General features: G+C 47.9%; 1 protein-coding gene across 1 annotated transcript in view; it reads left to right on the top strand.

Annotated features, from left to right (window-relative positions):
• The window catches only part of LOC145360934 (zona pellucida sperm-binding protein 3-like), a 41,552-nt gene extending 21,147 nt beyond the window's left edge, over window positions 1-20,405 (top strand). The window contains exons 2-10 of the mRNA XM_080216440.1: window positions 11,824-12,020; window positions 18,834-18,944; window positions 19,032-19,135; window positions 19,219-19,396; window positions 19,484-19,610; window positions 19,691-19,779; window positions 19,862-19,983; window positions 20,056-20,190; window positions 20,269-20,405. Coding sequence (XP_080072566.1) covers window positions 11,824-12,020; window positions 18,834-18,944; window positions 19,032-19,135; window positions 19,219-19,396; window positions 19,484-19,610; window positions 19,691-19,779; window positions 19,862-19,983; window positions 20,056-20,190; window positions 20,269-20,405 — 1,200 coding nt within the window. The remainder of the gene's footprint in view (window positions 1-11,823; window positions 12,021-18,833; window positions 18,945-19,031; window positions 19,136-19,218; window positions 19,397-19,483; window positions 19,611-19,690; window positions 19,780-19,861; window positions 19,984-20,055; window positions 20,191-20,268) is intronic.
• Window positions 20,406-20,638: the final 233 nt, after the last annotated feature.

Genomic DNA, 20,638 nt, shown 5'->3' on the forward strand with positions numbered 1-20,638 from the left:
AATCGGTGAGCAGTGATCACAGGAATATCCACGCCCCAAATCTCCCTCCCAGGCAACAGCAGCCTGACATCTATTACAGTGAAAGCCCAATTCTACACAGCTTTCAGTTCTTTCCAAGTTTGGGTGATTGCTGCTTTCACAAACAATAGCTTGTTATTTTATACAAGATGGAGCAGCAATCCCCCATCTCAGGAATGACATTTCTTAACGTTTGCAGCAGATTCTGAAAGTCGTGCTGGTTTGGTGCATTGGCCGTGCTAAATTCTCCCTCAGTGTCCCCGAACAGGTACAGAAGTGTGGCGACTCAGGGATTTTTCATAGTAACTTCATCGCAGTGTTAATGTAAGTGTATTTGTTACACTAATCAATGCATTTTAACTTTAAGAGCTTAGATTCTGTATCTATTCTGGATAGTTTGATCCTGTTTGGTTCTTTATTTCACATTCCATTGCTGCTTTTCCAATGCCTGTCTCCAACAGGAGAAACTCTCACAAAGAAGACACTCTCAGTGTATGTAGTAATGAAAATTCTAATTTCAGACTGAAATCTCATTGAATACTGCTGCTTTTTCTTTTGCAAACTCCCTTCCAGTGAACTTCGTGACGATTGTGATCCTATCTCAAGGACGATGTGGTCTCTCGAAATGTGTCGCTCGATACCTGGTATCCATGGCAGTGGCAGATCTACTGGTTATTATAGTTGATGTGATACTCAGACAGATTCCCATTGCTCATGCCACACACTTCCTTTTTGTACGGAACATTAAATTATGTAATATACACGGCGTCCTGCTTTATGCAATAACTGACTGTTCAGTCTGGTACACAGTTGCTTTTACCTTTGATCGATTTGTGGCAATTTGTTGTCAGAAGTTGAAAGCAAAATATTGCACAGAGAGAACAGCGACCATAGTTGTGGGAAGCGTGACGGTGCTGTTCTTATTGAAAAATACTTTCTGGTATTTTATTTTGAGCAGTGAATATCTACTGTTTAACATTCCTTGGTTTTGTAACGTGTTAGACACCTTTCTTTTTTCAAGGGTATGGGGAGCAGTAGAAACAATACATTATATTTTAACTCCGTTTGTTCCTTTCTTTCTGATCCTTCTGCTCAATGCACTGACTGTTAGACACATTCTGGTGTCGAGCGGGGCCCGGAGGAGACTCCGGCTCCACAGCAGTGGGAAGAATCCCAGTGATCCTGAAATTGAGAAGCGAAGAAAACCCATCATTTTACTCTTTGTCATCTCAGGAAATTTTATCTTGCTCTGGGTGATGTTTCTGGTGAATTCTATATGCCTGCGAATGATCATGATGCAAGATAATGCATCAATTAGCATTTCGGATTTCCTCCAAGAAATCGGTTTTATGCTTCAGCTTTTGAGTTCTTGCACAAATACCTACATTTATGCAGCAACTCAGAATAAATTCCGTAACGAATTAAAGTCTGTGCTGAAATATCCCATCACTCTGATCTTGAAATGTTGCTGGGGAAACAAATAGAAATTAAAACATGCCCAGCTGGCTCCGGGAATAGAAACAAAGAGCAAAACATCCCGTAATCGATTGCTATTTCATTGTTAGCTTCAACAAATATGCAGCAATTTGACTTCATGTGAGAAACTGGATAAATCATTCTAACCTTTAATACGTTAATCAAATAAGATAAATAAACAACTTTCCACCTGGATCAAATAATCTGCTTGTTCTTTCTCCTGTTGTATATTTTTTATTCATTTATGTGATGTGGGTGTTGCTGGCTGCAACCAGCATTTATTGTCCATCCCAAACTGCCCCCCCATTTCAGGGCACGTTTGAGAGTCACCCACACACCTGGAGATCTGCAATCTCATATCGGCCAGACCGGGTAAAAATGGCAGATTTCCATCCCTAAAGGTCATTAGTGAACCAAATAGGTTTTTCCAACAATTGGCAATCATTTCATGGTCATTGTTAGACTTTTAATTCTAGATTTTTATTGAAATCTAATTTCACCAGCGGCCGTGGTGGGATTTGTACCTGGGTGTCTGGATTACAAATCTAGTGACGATACTACTGTGTCCCCATCTACCTCGGCATGTGTTTGTCTTAACGTGCCATGGAAAAGACGCAGAGATCTCAGGTAAAAACCATCCACGTGATAACTGAGCCACAATGAAGATTGGTGATTATTGCGTTCTGTAGATGCTATTTGTTCACCAGATGGACAACTCATCCAATGAATAGAGGGCAATCATTTCTTTATGAATTAAGATTGACATCATGGGATTGGAGATTGAAAAACAACTTTAAAACTTCATGCACACCCTGGGTGGGATTCTCCCAAACAGATTCTAAGAGCTGAATTTGTGTAAAAACTGCTTTTTTCAGCAGGAGTTTCAAAATGATGGTGGATGGGGGGGTCATGGGGTTGGGATGGGGGTCATTGGATGGTGGCAGAGAGAGAGAAACATTTAGTCCAATTATTCATCCCAGCTCCCCACCCCCTCCCAATAACCAGCGTTCCCATGAGTCTGGACGATGACAACCCAACACCATCCTTGGTGTCAAGCGTCACCTCAATGGGTTGCCTACCAATAACAAACTGGCCATGGTAGGCAGGGAGAGCGTACCGGTGGGAGCGCGGGGGTGCCCATTGTGGACCCTTAAGGCATAAACGTTGATGCTGGTACTGCACTGCCTTCCGGGTATGTGTTTGAGTTCAGTCGCACAGGCAGGGGCAGCCTCCTGACTATCACCAGCTGGGTTCCACGAGGTGGTGACCTTCCTATAAAGTGGTGACCAGAACTGCACACAGTATTCTAGCTGTGGCCTCACCAAATCAAGACAACTCCAACATGACTTCCCAGCTTTTGGCATCTATCCCTGGAATGAGAAAAGCAAATGTCCCAAATGCCTTTTTCACCATCTTACTAACATGCCTTTGAGCTTTCAGAGATCTGTGGACAAACGCGCCAAGGTCCCTTTGTGCTTCAGGAACTTCCTAGTGTCACGCCGTTCACTGAATAATTACTTAACAAATTACTCCTTCCAATGTGTATCGCCTCACACTTTTCAGGGTTAAATTCCATCTGCCACTTATCCGCCCATTTGACCATCCCGTCTATATCTTGCTGTAGCTGAAGATTCACAATCTCACTGTTAACCTCCCGGCCAATCTTTGTGTCATCGGCAAACTTACTAATCCTACCCCCCCAGTAGTGCTCTCTGTCTTTTAATTAAATGATAAATAATAGGGGACACAGCTCAGATCCCTGTCGTCACAACTGGACACTGGTTTCAAGTCACTAATAACAGTAAAAAGTCTGACAACACCAGGTTTTAGTCCGACCGATTTATTTGATAGTAAACTCACTAGCTTTCGAGGGTGAATGGAGAGTTCTGGCCTCAGACAGAGCATATAAAGCACAGACAGTTTACAGATTACTGATCAGAATGCAAATCTTTGCACCTGTTCAAGTCTTGAAGTGGCCGACAATGTGAGTGGAAGGAGCACTGATCACAGTTTAAAGAGATGTGTATTGTCTCCAGACAGTACAGTAAGTGAGGCTTTGCAAACCCAGGCAAGTCCTGGGGGTTACTGATAGTGCGACATGAACCCATGATCCCTGTTGAGACTGTCCTCACGTGTGCAGAACTTGGCTATCATTCTCTGCTCAGTGACTCTGTGCTGTCGTGTGTCGTGAAGTCCGCCTTGGAGAATGCTTAACGAAGGTCAGAGGCTGAATGCCCGTGACCACTGAAGTGTTCGCCAACAGGAAGGGAACAGTTTTGCCTGGTGATTGTCGAGCAACGCTCATTTGTCTGTTGTCATAGCGTCTGCATGGTCTCCCCAATGTACCATGCTTCGGGACATCCTTTCTTGCAATGTATCAGGTAGACAATGTTGGTCGAGTTGCAAGAGTATTTACCGTGTACCTGGTGGATGGTGTTCTCACGTGTGATGATGGTATCCATGTCGATGATCCGGCATGTCTTGCAGAGGTTGCTGTGGCAGGGTTGTGTGGTATTGTTGTCACTGTTCTCCTGAAGGCTGGGTAGTTTGCTGCGAACAATGGTCTGTTTTTCCTTTTCTTATCCCCCTCCACAACTGAGCCAATTTTGAATCCACTTTATTAAAGTTACACTATATCCCATCTGCATTTGATTTCTTTATAATTCTCCCATGTGGGACCTTGTCAAAGGCTTTGGGAAATCCATTTCAACTCCATCAACTGCTCTACACAACTGGTCACCTTCTCAACAAATACTATCAAATTTGTTAGGCATGATATCCCTCTGAATGTTGGCCCAGTCAATGATGTCCACATCCCATGAATGAACAACATCAAACATTTGGGACTGATTATCGAGCTGCACCGTTTACTCTGAATTCAGTGTTGAGTTTTTTTGATTCCTCTGTGGGACATGGCCATCACTGGCTGCTCAGCATTTATTGCCCATCCCTAGTTGCCCTTGAACTGAATGGCTTGTTAGGCCATTTCAGAGGGCAGTTGAGAGTCAACCACATGACTGTGGCTCTGTAGTCACATGTAGGCCAGGCCGGGAAAGGAAGGTAGATTTCCTCCCCGAAAGGAAATTTGTGACCCGGGTGGGTTTTCCGACAATTGACAATGGTTCCATGGTCATCAGTAGATTCTTCATTCCAGATATTTTTTAATGAATTCAGATTCCACGATCTGCCGTGGTGGGATTCGAATCTGGATCCCCAGAACATGAGCTGAGTTTCTGGATTCATAGCATCGTGTTAATATCACTGGGCCATTGCCTCCCCTGCCTCCGCTATTTTGAGTGTCACGAGTAGGCTTACATTAACACTGCAATGAAGCTACTGTGAAAATGTAGTCACCACATTCAGGTGCCTGTTCGGGGACACTGAGGGATAATTTAGCATGGCCAATACACCGAACAAGCATGTCTTTCAGACTGTGGGAGGAAACCGGAACACCCGGAGGAATCCCATGCAGACACAGAGAGAATGTGCAACTCTGCAAGGACAGTGACCCAAGCTGTGAATTGAACCTGGGTCCGTGGCGCAGTGAGGCAGCAGTGCTAACCACTGTGTCATCGTGCTACCCAGTTCTTTCCCCAGTACTGATGATTGGCCTGGATTAGAGAGATTTCATGGAGAGAAAATAGTCACATCTTCTGTATTTCACTCATTCTCCAAATCCTTCTGTTCTGTTCATTGGTTTTTCTCTCTCTCGGGCTCAGTTGAAGATCTGATTTGCTGCATTTTCCTGAACTGAAACCTTTTCCATGTCTCAGCTGGTCAGACACACTGGGCAGAATTGAATCCCTCACGCCCGGGGTCCCAACGGCGGAGCAGGAATTGGCTAGCAATTCTGTTGGTGCATCAGGGATTGTCCGAGGGACACACCTGACAAAATCATGAGAAGCAGAGATTGGGTGGATAGTCAGAGGCTTTTTCCAAGGGTGGAAGAATCAACTACAAGAGGGCACAAGTCCGAGGTGAGGGGGTGAAGTTTCGAGAAGATGTGTAGAGGAAGTTTTTCACACAGAGAGTGATGGGTGCCTGGAACTCGCTGCTGGAGAAGGTGGTGGAATCAGGCACATTAGCAACATTCAAGGTGTATCTTGATAGACACATGAACGGGAGGTGAACAGAGAGATAGAAACTGCACATGGGAAACAAGTAATGGTCTAAATCAGGATGACTAATTGCTGCAGACTCGGTGGGCCAAAGGGCTTGTTCCTGTATTGTTCTTAGTTCCAATCCAACACTTTTTCTCCCAGAGTGAAATGGAACATTTCCCCGGTCCGTTCCACACCAGGAACTTTTATTTTTCACCACAGTCTTTGATGTGGCACTTTATTAAATACCTTCAGGAAACCTAAGTACCGTACATCCACTGGTTCCCCTTTATTCACGACACATTTTACTTCTTCAAACAACTCCAATAAATTGTTTAACGTTGGGTGGGATTTTCTGGTCACTTGGGCTGGTGACCCTGAGCTTCCTGTGGTTTGTCATTTCAATCCCCCACCTTGCGGACACTCTGACCTTGCTGTCCTTGTCCTGTGACAGTGTTGGGATGAAGCTCAACGCGAGCTGGAGGAACAGCAGCTCCTCTTTCGAATGGACTCTCGACAACATTCCGGACTCAGCTCTGAGTTCAACAATTTCACATCAGACTCTCCACCTTCATTCCAGCTTTTCTGTTGCTTTCATTTTGTCTCATTGCTTTCTTTATTCCTTCCTGTTCCATTCCGACAGTTGTCGGGTAACCAGTCCCACCTGGAGACATCTTGGGTACAATTATCACCAAAACAAAGTTTCAGTTTATTTATTGGTGTGACAAGTGGGCTTACATTAACACTGCAATGAAGTTACTGTGGAAACCCCCTAGTCACCACCCTCTGGTGCCTGTTCGGGTACACAGAGGGAGAATTTAGCCTGGCCAATGCACCCTAACCAGCACGTCTTTCAGGCAGTGAGAGGAAACCTTAGCACCCGGAGGAAACCCACGCAGACACAGGTAGAACATGCAGACTCTGTACAGGCAGTGACCCAGGCTGGAAATTGAACCTGGGCCTCTGGCACTGTGAGGCAACAGTACTAACGACTGTGCCACCGTGCCAGTGCCCAATGGTCAGGAACATGGTAGTTTTTGCCACCTGTGTTTTCGGAGAGCTCAGTTTAATGAATTTCTGGCACTCTGTACAGACAGGGGCTGTCAGGGGATTTACGCCGGTCGGTGTGGGGGGCTAATCCCACTCGAGAGGTGGGCAGCAGCGTGCTGAGGGGGCTACTGTGTGTGTATTCATCTCCCAGGCATCCCCTGGCCCCGAACTCCCCGGGGAGCCTCAATGGGCTCTCGTCCCTCCAGTGAGACCATCAGGTCTAGCCCACATTAATGGGGGACCAGACATGATCCCCACTTGTGTAGACACTTGTTTGTCGTTTATATTAATGTGAATATCGGAGGCATGATTAGATAGTTTGCAGATAACACCAAGATTGTTGGCACGGTGGACAGTGAGGAAAGTTCTCTCTGTGTGCAATGGAATCTCGATCAGTTGGGCCAGTGGGCTGACGAGTGGCAGATGGAGTTTAATTGAGACAAATGCGAGATGATGCATTTTGGTAGATTGAACCAGGACAGGACTTACTCAGTTAATGGTAGGGCACTGGGGAGAGTTACAGAACAAAGAGATCCAGGGGTATATGTTCATAGTTCCTTGAAAGTGGACAGAGTGGTGAAGAAGGCATTCGGCATGCTTGGTTTCATCGGTCAGAACATTGAATACAGGAGTTGGGACGTCTTATTGAAGTTGTACAAGACATTGGTAAGGTCATACTTGGAACACTGTGTGCAGTTCTGGTCACTCTATTAGAACATAAGAACATAAGAAATAGGAGCAGGAGTAGGCCATCTAGCCCTTCGAGCCTGCCCCGCCATTCAATAAGATCATGGCTGATCTGTCGTGGCTCAGTTCCACATTCCCGCCCTCTCCCCATAACCCTTAATCCCCTCGCCTATCAAAAACCCATCAACCCGCGTCTTAAAAATATTTAGCGAGGCAGCCTCCACCACTTCAACGGGCAGAGAATTCCAGAGATTCACCACCCTTTGAGTGAAGAAATTCTTCCTCAACTCCGTTCTAAACCGCGCCCCCCTTTATCTTGAGGCTGTGCCCTCTAGTCCTACTGTCCTTTCTGAGCGGGAAGAGTCTCTCCACCCCTATCCTATCCATCCCATTCATCATCTTATACGTCTCAATGAGATCTCCCCTCATTCTTCTGAACTCTCACGAGTACAAGTCTAGTTTATTCAACCTCTCCTCATAGCTCAACCCCCTCAACTCCGGCATCAGCCTAGTAAACCTCCTCTGCGCTCCCTCCAAGGCCAAAATATCCTTGTGTAAGTACGGCGCCCAAAACTGCACACAGTACTCCAGCTGCGGCCTCACCAATGCCCTATATAGCCGCAGCAAGACCTCCCTACTTTATATTCAATCCCCCTCGCTATGAAGGCCAGCATCCCATTCGCCTTCCTGACCACCTGCTGCACCTGCAAGCTGGGTTTTTGCGACTCATGCACAAGGACCCTGAGGTCCCTCTGCACCGTCGCCTGCTGCAGTTTTTCGCCACGTAAGTAATAATCCTTCCTACCATTATTCCTACCAAAGTGGACCACCTCGCACTTGCCAACATTAAATTCCATTTGCCAGTTCCTGGCCCATTCGCCCAGCCTATCTAGATCCTTCTGCAGACTCTCCACACCCTCCGCGCAATTTGCCATTCCACCAATCTTGGTGTCATCAGCAAATTTCGACACCATACACTCGGTTCCCTCCTCCAGATCATCTATATGAATGGCAAATAGCTGAGGCCCCAGCACCGACCCCTGGGGCACTCCACTAGTCACCAACCGCCAATCCGAATAGCACCCATTGACCCCCACTCTCTGCCTCCTATTTGACAACCAGTCCTCTATCCACGCTAACACCCTACCCCCAACTCCCTGTCCCCTGACCTTCTGTAATAACCTCTTGTGAGGTACCTTGTCAAACGCCTTCTGAAAATCAAGAAACACCACATCCACCGGCTCTCCTCTATCCACCGCCCTAGACACATCCTCATAGAACTCCAGTAAATTTGTCAGACACGACTTCCCTTTAATGAAACCGTGCTGCGTCGGCTCTATCAAGCAATTCCCCTCAAGATGCCTCACTATTTCCTCCTTGATGACAGATTCTAACATTTTACCTACAACAGACGTTAAACTAACCGGCCTATAATTCCCTGCCTTTTGCCTGCCACCCTTCTTAAACAATGGCGTAACATTAGCCGTTTTCCAATCTTCCGGCACTTCCCCGGAATCCAGCGACATTTGGAAAATAACCACCAAGGCATCCACGATCACCTCCGCCATTTCTTTCAGAACCCTCGGATGCGTTCCATCCGGTCCTGGGGACTTGTCCACAATCAGTCCCTCCAGTCTGTCGAGCACCGCCTCTCTAGTAACAGTAATGTCATTGAGACCCTCCACTCCGACCACCTTTCCATCGCTAACACCCGGCAAATTATTCACGTCCTCCTCCGTGAAGACAGAAACAAAAAAGTTATTCAAGACCTCAGCCATTTCCCCATCCCCTACCACTAAGTCCCCCTTCTCATTCTCTAAGGGTCCAACGTTCACCCTAGCCAGCCTCTTCATTTTTATATATTTATAAAAACTCTTGCTATCCTTTTTTATATTAAGCGCTAGCCCAGCTTCATAGTTTCTCCTACCCTTCTTTATCAAATTCTTTGTCAATCTTTGTTGACATTGAAACCTCTCCCAATCCTCTTCTCGCCCACTATTCTTAGCTACTCTAAACGCCTCCGCTTTTAATTTAACACTTTCCTTCACCTCCTTCGTTATCCACGGCTTATTACCTCTCTTCCTACGGTCCTTTTTGACCATTGGAATAAATTTCTGCTGAGCACCAAGAAAGATCTCCTTAAAGATCCTCCACTGCTCCTCAGCAGACCTACCTTCCAACGCGCTCCCCCAGTCCACATTCGCCAATTCCTCTCTCATCCTACCGTACTCCCCTCTGTTCAAACAAAGGACACATGTCCGGGAACCCACTTTCTCCTCCTCCATCTGCACCAGGAACTCCACCATACAATGATCACTCTCCCCAAGAGGATCCTTCACCGCAAGGTCCCTAATTCTACCCGCCTCATTACATAACACCAGATCCAAGACAGCTCGCTCCCTCGTCGGCTCCAACACACACTGTTCAAGGAAACTATCCTGGCAGCATTCCAAGAACTCTTCCTCAAGCCCACCGTGTCCAACATGGGTCGACCAATCAATATGCAGATTGAAATCCCCCATAACTACGGCCGTCCCATTCCTGCACGCCGCATTTATTTGCGCGTTAACAGCCCGCCCCACCTCCAGATCATTATTCGGGTGCCTATAGATGACACCCACCAGCGTCTTCCTCCCTTTGCTGTTCCTAATCTCCACCCACAACGATTCCACTTTCTGCTCATTGGCTCCAATATCATCCCTTGCTACCACCCTGATGCTATCCTTAATCAGCAGAGCTACGCCACCCCCTTTTCCCTCCCGCCTATCATTCCTAAACACTTGATACCCCTGGACATTCAGCTCCCAGTCCCTGTCACCTTGCAGCCACGTCTCTGTAATGGCCACCAGATCATATCCATTTGTGCCGATCTGCACCACCAGCTCATCCACTTTATTCCGAATGCTTCGTGCATTCAGATAAAGTGCCTTCGTCCCAACCTTCACCTGGACCCTATTTCCTGGAACGCCACCAGAGAGGGTATTATTAAAATAGGAGGAGTGCAAAAAAGATTTACTGGGATGCTACTGGGACTCGATGGTTTGGGTTATAAGGAGAGACTGGATAGACTGGGACTTGTTTCTCTGAAGCGTAGGAGGCTGAGGGGTGATCTTAGAGAGGTCTGTAAAATAATGAGGGGCACAGATCAGCGAGACAGTCAATATCTTTTCCCAAATGTAGGGGAGTCCAAAAATAGAGGCATCGGTTTAAGGTGAGAGGGGAGAGATACAAAAAGTGTCCAGAGGGTGAATTTTTTCTGGCAGAGGGTGGTGAGTATCTGGAACAAGCTGCCAGAGGTAATAGTAGAGGCAGGATCATTTTGTCTTTTAAAAAGCGTTTAGATAGTTCCATGGGCAATTGGCACTAGCGTGGGGTTTAAAACAAAAGGGCAGCATGGACTAGTGGGGCCAAAGGGCCTGTTTCCATGCTGTAAATCTCTGTGACTCTGTGAACTGCACTGGCGGGGTGGGAAACTTTTGCAAACCCAGACGATTGGGTCCTGGGCTGAATAGATCCAGAGCAGCTCCTGAATGTTGGAATCAGCCTCACGCTCTTCCCCAGCGCCAGGCTGATAACATCCAATAGAATGGTCTGGGAAGATCGCCACTGGCTGGACGCTCGTCGCCAATCCCGTTTGTTTCCCTCCCGCTGACATTCCCCGGCTCACTGAGCGACTCGAGCAGCGCAGCCGGCTGGGAAAATCGCACCCTTTCCGTTTCTTTACTCTCCCCATTCCCACTGTCTTTATCTTTTGTATCATGAAACCTTTCTCTGCCGCAGAGTGTCTGATTAAGGTTAACGGGTCGCTGACGGTGCCCCTTCGCTTCGGGAGAGGGGTACGGCAGGGCTGCCCCTTGTCCGGCCAACTCTATTCCGTGTGCGTGGAGCCCTTCCTGCGCCTCGCTGAGGTGCCTTATAGACCCCGAGAATCACATTTTGATTTGACTCGTTTTAAGTTTCCTTTGTTTCTGTTCGGGCCGTTCCCCCTCCTTTTGGGGAGCCGCCCCCTTTTTCTTTGTCCGAACGTAATTTAAGTTTGTTTACTTGGATCAACCCACCCAAAAGAACGACTGGGATTCGAATGGAAATGTCAACTTTGCTGCATTTGGAAATAAAATTTTGACTCTGTCAAAAAAAAATTAAAAAATACAGTCTATATCATTGGGAAAAAACAACCTGATTGGTTAAAAAAAGCCCCGGGGGGTGTGTGTGTGTAAATTGCTGTCAGCTGAGTGTGGGCTGTGTGTATAAAAGGTGTTACTTGGTGCCTGAAGGGATGCTTGAGTTGTTTGTTATGATGGGGGATTTTGGAGTGAGGGGTTTCTTCCCAGTGCTGGTGTTAGTTGGAGCTGTTTGTTGCTCTGATACGTGGCAACAGTTTCCATGGGGAATAGTCAAAGCCACCCCGAGGCCTCAGACACTCCCTCCTCCTGGGCCTCCCTTTGATTCCCATTTGCGTGTGTCTGAGGGTCAAGGTGTGTCTCCAGTGCAGAGTGTGAGGGTGCAGTGTGGAGAGGACAAGCTGCTGCTCAGGGTCCAGCTGGATTTATTTGGAACCAGGCACCTGGTTAAAGCTGCTGATCTGACCCTGGGGACAGCAGGTTGTCGGCCAACCAGGATCTACTCTCAGAACCACACTGTCCTCTTTGACTATGAGCTCCATGAGTGTGGCAGCAGATTGCAGGGAATGTGAATCCTCAAACTCTGCCTCTGAGCTGGGGCTGGAGGTTGTTCCCCACTCTTCACTCCAACACTTGGTCAGATCTCATTGATATTGAGGAGATAGCTGTCTCCTGCTTTCTAAAGGCCAAACTAGCTTTCTATTCAGGATTTGACTTTCACTGGTCTGAGTCTCTCCAACCCCATTGTTCTGGAAGCTTCTCTTTGCTTCCTCCCAGCTTTTCCTATTTTGAGGATTTTTCAGTTTGATTTCCCCCTCATTCAGATCAACTCAACTGAGGGTTGAGTTTCAGTCCAGTTGAATAGAAATGGGTTGAATCTGAATGAAATGGGAGTTGAGATGGATTGGACTAAAGAGGAACTCCACACTTCCCACTCTCCCAGTCATTGGAATAAAAGGATCCCTGATTCCAAACTGTGCTATTTCCCTGCTCCCAATTCCTGAGAACTTGTAGCTCCTTTTCCTGTGAACTGAAGCTTTTATTGAATCCATTCCCTGTTAATTCTGGTCTTGTGCTAATGATCTCTCCTTGCAGCAAGGGCTGAGGTTGCATAGTGACACTGCTAACCAGATGAGGCTCTTCAGCCCGTTCCCCAGTCATTATGATCAGGATTGAGCTTCCCACAGCCTCCATGTTCCTGTCTTTACAACATGATTCCCTCAATGGCCAGAAAGAAATGCCTCTGTCCTGAATATCTTCAGTGAGTGACCATTCCTGGCTCTCTGGGGCTGGAGAGAATTCCACAGGCAGACAGAGTTGTAGTGGAAGGGTCCTTTTCTAGCTGGAGGTCTGTCACCAGTGGTGTTCTGCAGGGCTTAGTACTGGGACCTCTTCTCTTTGTAATATATATAAACGACTTGGAAGGGGGCGTACGTGGTGTGATCAGCGAGTTTGCAGATGACACCAAGATGGCAGGATTGGTGGATAGTAAGGAGGAGTGTCAGGTGACACAGCAGGATATAGATAGGCTGGTATTTTGGGCAGATTGATGGCAGATGGGGTTTAATCCAGACAAATGTGAGGTGATGCATTTTGGAAGGAATAATGCAGGGAGGAATTACATGATAAAAGGTAGACCAATTAAGAGTATAGAAATGCAGAGGGACCTGGGAGTGCAAGTGCACAAGTATCTGAAGGTGGCAACCCAGGTGGAGAAGGTTGCGAAGAAAGCTTCCGGAATGCTAGCCTTTATAGAGAGGGGTATAGAGTATAAGAGCTGGCGTCTAATGCTACAGTTGTACAGAATGTTGGTTTGACTGCAATTGGAGTACTGCATCCAGTTCTGGTCACCTTACTACTGGAAGGACGTGGAGACCCTAGAGTGGGTGCAGAGGAGGTTTACCAGGATGCTGCCTGGTATGGAAGGACTGGGTTACGAGGAAAGATTGGGTAAACTGGGGCTCTTCTCCTTAGAAAGACGGAGATTTAGTGGGGATCTGATAGAGGTGTATAAAATAATGAAGGGTATAGATAGAGTCAACAGTGGCAGGCTTTTTCCTAGATTGGAGACAAATATCACGAGGGGTCACGAGCTAAGGGTGAGGGGGGAGAAGTATAATTTGGATTCTAGAGGGAGGTTTTTCACACAGGGTCATGGGGGTATGGAATGCACTGCCAAGTAAGGTGGTGGAGGCAGGCACGCAGGACTTGTTTACTTCGGCACATGAGTGAAACAGGGATGGAGGGTTATAAGGAGACGGTTTTTAAAAAGGGTCAGAGCCTCGGGACGTTACTGGAAATGTAATACTACATGTTAATGTTTTGTCTCTTTTAATCCACAGGTGTCGGTCCACCTTGTTGTCAAACGAGGGACATGCACACGGTGGGTCGTGCGTGGGCTGCTCTTGGATGTTTCGAGAGTGGTCTAGTACTTTGTGTCGATGTGTGTGCTTAAACCTGGACCAGCAGACGGGCACCACAACAGCTCAGTGACTATCACTGCTCGCTGTGCAGACACATGGATTTGGGCCGGTGTCTGTGGGAGTTTACACATTCTCCCTGTGGTTGCGTGGGATTCCTCCGGGTGCTCCGGTTTCCTCCCACACCCCAAAGATGTGCTGTTAGGCTGATTGGTGTAACAAATTGTCCCTACACTATTCTCCCCTGAATCTGGTTACAATAGGGGTACCATTCACATACACACGGGGCAAGGTAGGTGTAGGAAAATGCTTTAAGATGGCAGTATGGGCTCGTTGGGCCGAAGGGCCTGTTTCCCGTGCCGGGTTGTTCTTTGTTCTTTGTTCTTGGATTCATTCGCTGCCGGATGGAGAAATTCCTGACCACGTTAATCCTAAATGGTTTGTCTCCCTGGGGCTGGGATCCGGGATGTCTCTGGGCGGGTCCCAGACATCCTGAAAGGGGAGGATGAGGAACCAGAGGTTGTAGTACATATAGGTACTACTGACATAGGCAAGAAGAGGGAGGCACTCGTGAAAAGGGACTATAGGGAACTGGGTAGGCAGCTGAGGAAGAGAAAAGCGAAGGTAGTAATCTCAGGATTGCTGCCTGTGCCACGGGAGAATGAGGGAAGAAATGAAATGAGGTGGAGGGTGAATGCGTGGCTGAGGGACTGGTGTAGAGGGCAGGGATTTCGGTTCCTAGATCACTGGGACCTCTTTAGGGGTAGGTGGGACCTGTATAGTAAGGACGGGTGGCACTTAAATACCAGGGGGACTAATACCTTGGCGGGAAGATTGGCTAAGGCTACCGGGGAGACTTTAAACTAGAAAGGATGGGGGGAGGGAACTGTGATGGGGAGACTGGGACGGAGGAGGTTCGCTCCCAGGTAGGGGAGGACTGCAGGCAGTATGGGAGGGAGGTTAGACAGGCGGTGGAGAAGGGAAATGCCCAGACTGAGGGGCTGAAGTGTATATATTTTAATGCAAGGAGTGTAGTGAATAAGGTAGATGAGCTTAGGGCTTGGATTGCTGTTTGGGATTGTGATGTGGTGGCCATTACGGAGACTTGGATGTCTCAGGGACAGGACTGGGTACTTCAGGTGCCAGGCTTCAGGTGCTTCAGGAAGGACAGGGAGGGTGGCAGAAGGGGTGGTGGAGTGGCACTGTTGATCAGGGACAGTGTCATGGCTGCAGAGAAAGAGGATGCCGTGGAGGGACTATCTACAGAGCCTCTGTGGGTGGAAGTTACGAACAGCAAAGGGTCGAAAACTTTGCTGGGTCTATTCTATAGGCCGCCCAATAGTGACAGGGAAGTTGAAGTGCAAATAGGGAAACAGATTCTGGAGAGATGTTTTAATAACAGAGTTGTCGTGATGGGAGACTTCAATTTCCCAAACATCGACTGGAATATCCCTAGGGTAAGGGGTTTGGATGGGGAGGAGTTTGTTAGGTGTGTTCAGGAAGGTTTCCTGACACAGTATGTGGATAAGCCTACGAGGGGAGAGGCTGTACTCGACCTGGTACTGGCGAATGAACCAGGGCAGGTGATGGATCTTTCGGTAGGAGAGCATCTTGGAAATGGTGACCATAATTCTATCTCCTTCACAATTGCATTGGAACGAGATAGGATCAGGCAGGCTAGGAAGGTGTTTGTCTGGGGTAAGGGGAGATACGAAGAAGTCAGGAAGATACTTGGACAAATAAACTGGAAGGAGGCGTTCTTAGGGAAAAGTACCGAAGGAAGGTGGCAGATATTCAAGGAATGTGTGTCTGGAGCTCTGAATGGCAACGTTCCGATGAGACAAGGGGGTTTTGGTAGGTCGCGGGAACCGTGGTGCACAAAGGCTGTGTTGAACCTAGTCAGGAGGAAAGGGAAGGTGTATAAGAGGTTCAGGGAATTAGGAGAGGTTAAAGATCTTGAGGAGTATAAGGACTGTAGGAAGGAACTTAAAAGGGAAATTAGGAGAGCCAGAAGGGGTCATGAGAAGACCTTGGCGGGTAAGATTAAGGAGAATCCCAAGGCCTTCTATAAATATGTGAAAGGTAAAAGGATAAGAAGAGAAGGGATAGGACCTATAAAAGGTGAGGGGGGAAAGGTTTGTGTGGAACCAGAAGAAATGGCAGAGGTGCTTAACGAGTACTTCACCTCAGTATTCACAGTGGAAGCTGATCCGGGAGATTTTGTTATGGATTTGCAGCAGATGGAAAAGATTGAGTACGTGAATATTAAGGAGGAGGATGTGTTGGAACTTTTGAATTCGATCAAGGTAGATAAGTCGCCTGGACCAGATGGGATGTACCCCAGGATACTGTGGGAGGCGAGGGAAGAGATGGCGGAGCCCCTGGCGATGATCTTTGCATCGTCAATGGAGACGGGAGAGGTTCCAGAGGATTGGAGGATTGCGGATGTAGTTCCTATTTTCAAGAAAGGGAACAGAGATAGCCCGGGAAATTACCGTCCGGTGAGTCTGACCTCAGTGGTTGGTAAGCTGATGGAGAGGCTTCTGAGGGACAAGATTTACGAACATTTGGAGAGGTTTGACATGATCAGGAATAGTCAGCATGGATTTGTCAAGGGCAGGTCGTGCCTTACAAGCCCAGTTGAGATCTTCGATAATGTGACTGAACACATTGACGAAGGGAGTGCCGTGGACGTAGTGTACATGGACTTCAGCAAGGCGTTTGATAATTTCCCCCATGCAAGACTTCTTGAGAAGGTGAGAGGGCATGGGATCCAAGGGCCTTAGGCCTTGTGGATCCAGAACTGGCTTGCCTGCAGAAGGCAGAGAGTGGTTGTGGATGGGGCTTTTTCTGAATGGAGGTCAGTCACCAGCGGAGCGCCTCAAGGATCTGTTCTCGGACCCTTGTTGTTTGTCATTTTCATAAATGACCTGGATGAGGAAGTGGAGGGATGAGTAAGTAAGTTCGCTGATGACACTAAGGTCGGTGGTGTTGTGGATGGTCTGGAAGGATGGCAAAAGTTGCAGCAGGACATAGATCGGATGCAGGACTGGGCGGAGAAGTGGCAGATGGACTTCAACGCGGATAAATGCGTAGTCGTCCATTTTGGCAGAACCAACGGGATGAACGAGTACACTATCAAGGGCAGAAGTCTGAGTAGTGTTGAAGAGCAGAAGGATCTTGGGGTCCGGGTGCACAGGACTCTTAAATCGGCCTCGCAGGTGGAGGAGGTGGTCAAGAAGGCGTATGGTGTACTGGCCTTCATTAATCGAGGGATTGAGTTTAGGAGTCGGGAGGTAATGCTGCAAATTTATAAGACCCTTGTCAGGCCTCATTTAGAGTATTGTGCGCAGTTCTGGTCACCTCACTATAGGAAAGATGTAGAAGCTATTGAGAGGGTACAGAGGAGATTTACAAGGATGTTGCCTGGACTGGGAGGCATGCCTTATGAAGTTAGGTTGAGGGAGCTGGGACTCTTTTCCCTGGAGAGACGAAGGTTGGGAGGCGACCTGATAGAAGTTTACAAAATGTTGAGAGGAATAGATAGGGTGGACTCTCAGAGGCTATTTCCCCGGGTTGAAATGGTTGCTATGAGAGGACACAGATTTAAGATACAGGGAGGGAAGTTCAGAAGTGATGTTAGGGGTAAGTTTTTCACTCAGAGGGTGGTGAGTGAATGGAATCGGCTGCCGTCAGTGGTGGTGGAGGCGAACTCGCTGGGGTCTTTTAAAAGACTTCTGGATGAGTATATGGGGTTTAATGAGATTGAGGGTTATAGATAGGTCTGTAGGTTGGTAGGTGTTGATGTGATCGGTGCAACTCGTGGGCCGAAGGGCCTGTTTGTGCTGTAGTGTTCTATGTTCTATGTTCTAAATGACTGACCCCTGTCCTGAGATGACTCTCTCCTCTTCTCTTACCCCCCTCCCCTGTAAGAAGTCTGACAACACCAGGTTTAAGTCCAACCAATTTATTTGTTAGTAAACTCAAGCTTTTGAGGTTTGCCCCTTCATCAGGTGAATGGAGAGTTCTGGCCTCAGACAGAGCATATAAAGCACAGACAGTTTACAGATTACTGATTAGAATGTGAATCTTTACAACTAACCTGCTGTTCAAGTCTTAAAGAGGCCGACAATGTGAGTGGAAAGAGCATTAAGCCCAGGTTAAAGAGATGTGCAATGTCTCCAGACAGGACAGTGAGGTTATGCAAACCCAGGCAAGTCATGGGGGTGAGAGAGTGCGGCATGAACCCAAGATCCCGGTTGAGGCTGTCCTCGTGTGCGGAACTTGGCTATCAGTCTCTGCTCAGCGACTCTGCGCTGTTGTGTTGTGAAGGCTGCCTTGGAGAAGGCTTAACCAAAGGTCAGAGACCAAATGCCCATAACGGCTGAAGTGTTCGCAAACAGGAAGGGAACAGTCTTGCATGGTGATTGTCGAGTGATGTTCATTCATCTGTAGTCGTAGCATCTGCATGGTCTCCCCAATGTACCATGCTTTGGGACATCCTTTCCTGCAGCGTATCAGGTAGACAATGTTGGCCGAGTTGCAAGAGTATTTCCCGTGTACCTGGTGGATGGTATTCTCACATGTGATGTCATCCGTGTCGATGATCCGGCATGTCTTGCAGAGGTTGCTGTGGCAGGGTTGTGTGGTATTGTGGTCACTGTTCTCCTGAAGGCTGGGTAGCTTGTGAACAATGGTCTGCTTGTAACCTGGTGTTGTCAGACTTCTTACTGTGTTTACCCCAGTCCAATGCTGGCATCTCCACATCATGATGACGCCCCCCACCACCCAACAGACTCTTGCCAGCCTGGGGAGGAGGGGGGCACAGCCTCTTCACACTGACCCTGTCAATCCCCTCTGAAGAATTGTTCTAATGGGATGAGTTCATTGTTAACCCCAGTGTAGAACATTCTCATTTCACATCAGTTCTTCATTCCTTAAGCTGCTGTCTTTCAGATGAGTGGAGATTTCCTGATCTACAGCACCCACCTGAGCCACAGCCCAGAGTATCGTGGATCTGTTATTGTGAGAACCAATGGAGCTGTCGTTCCCATTGAGTGTCGTTATTTGAGGTGAGAATCTTTCCTCAATTGTCAATAAGATCTCCAGCTGCTAGTGACCTCTGACCTTGTCCTAAAATGGCTCCACTGTCTTTCCAGGAAGGGCAATGTGAGCAGTGACCCCATCAAACCCACCTGGATCCCATTCAGCTCCACCAGGTCTGGAGAAGGGCATCTGTCATTCTCACTGCGCCTGATGAATGGTATGTGATGGGTGGATAGTGAGTGATTTCCTGTCCTCACTCACTGGGAGTTATACCCACTGTCTCCAACTCTTGTCCTTCAGGTGACTGGCTTACAGAGCGTACTTCCACTGTCTACTACCTGGGTGAGCTCATTCACATTGAGGCCTCTGTTTCAATGAGCAACCACATGGCCCTGAAGCTCGACATTGACTGCTGTGTAGCTACATTGAGGCCAGGCCAGGACTCCAGGCCCAGTTACAGCATCATTGACTCCAAAGGGTAAGGAGCTCTCTGCTTTCTCCAGCTCCTCCCATCTCAATGGCTTCTCTGGATTCACTTCATGTCTCTTTTCCCATCTTTCTTCAGTTGCCTCCTGGACAGCAAAGCTGAGGATTCCTTTTCAACCTTTGTGTTGCCAGGAGAGGAGCGGGAGCCGGACAAGCTCCGCTTTGACCTGGATGCCTTCCGTTTCTTTGGGGATGAGCGTTCCTTGGTAAGTGGAAGCTGATCATTGGGCTCTCCATGTTGGGAGGGAGTCACTCAATAAGCACTTGTGTTGAATGTGTCCCTCAGATTTTCATCACCTGTCACCTGAGAGTTGTTCCAGTGGATCGGAGAGATTCCAGGAACAAAGCTTGTACTTGGCAGAAGATGCAGAATGTGTGAGTTCCCCCTCTCTCCCTCAGGAATGTGTTTGTGTGGAGAAATGATGCACAACCTGGTTGACTGATTTCTCTTGTTTAGCTGGACCCCATTGGAGGAATCGAGCTTTGACATTTGTGCCTGTTGCCATGTGGGGAACTGTGGGACCACAAGGGATTTGGGATTTGGGTCCAGAGGAAGGAGAGATCTTGTAGCTGATGCTGGTAGGACATTGATCCTCTAGATGTGGGAGCTCCCCCCTTTCCCCTCTCTAACTGGAATGGTTGATATTGCAGAGAGTGAAGCTGGATTGAAGTGGGAGGCTGAGGCCTCACTTGGACCCCTGCTCATTCTGGATACTGATGGGACCAAGCTGGCAACAGCCTCCCTGAATGAGGCTGAGGGAAGGATGGAGGAGAGGTCTCCAGGGGGTGAGTTGGCTGTCTGCTGGTTTCCATTTCCCCCTCAGTGTTAGCTTCACTAACCATTGGTTTCTCATTGCTTTGTAGGTGTGGAGTCTGAGGTGGTCCTGATTGTGAGCCTGACTGTGACAGCTGTCTCTCTGATCTCTGCTTCATTGATCACCTTGTTCCTGTACAGGAAACACAAACAAACTCTGTTCAACCAGTCATCAAATGATCAATAAAGCACCGCCTCCTTGTTTCTAGTGTCTGGGAGCTGATTGGTCAATGCATCCTCCATCTTAGTTCAATGGCTCCATGGGACTGATGGCTGGGCTGAGCCAATCCCAGCACAGAACTGGGCCTGCTGAGTGATTGGTTTACTGAGGGTTGAGAGAGAAACACTAACTCTCTGGATTTGATGGGCTGCTGCTGTTTTTCTGTCTGTTTCAGAGCCCAGTGTAGGGGAGGGGGTGTG

The sequence above is a fragment of the Carcharhinus amblyrhynchos genome, chromosome 33 (assembly GCF_965287045.1).
Source record: "Carcharhinus amblyrhynchos chromosome 33, sCarAmb.v2.hapA, whole genome shotgun sequence".
NCBI classification, from domain to species: domain Eukaryota; kingdom Metazoa; phylum Chordata; class Chondrichthyes; order Carcharhiniformes; family Carcharhinidae; genus Carcharhinus; species Carcharhinus amblyrhynchos.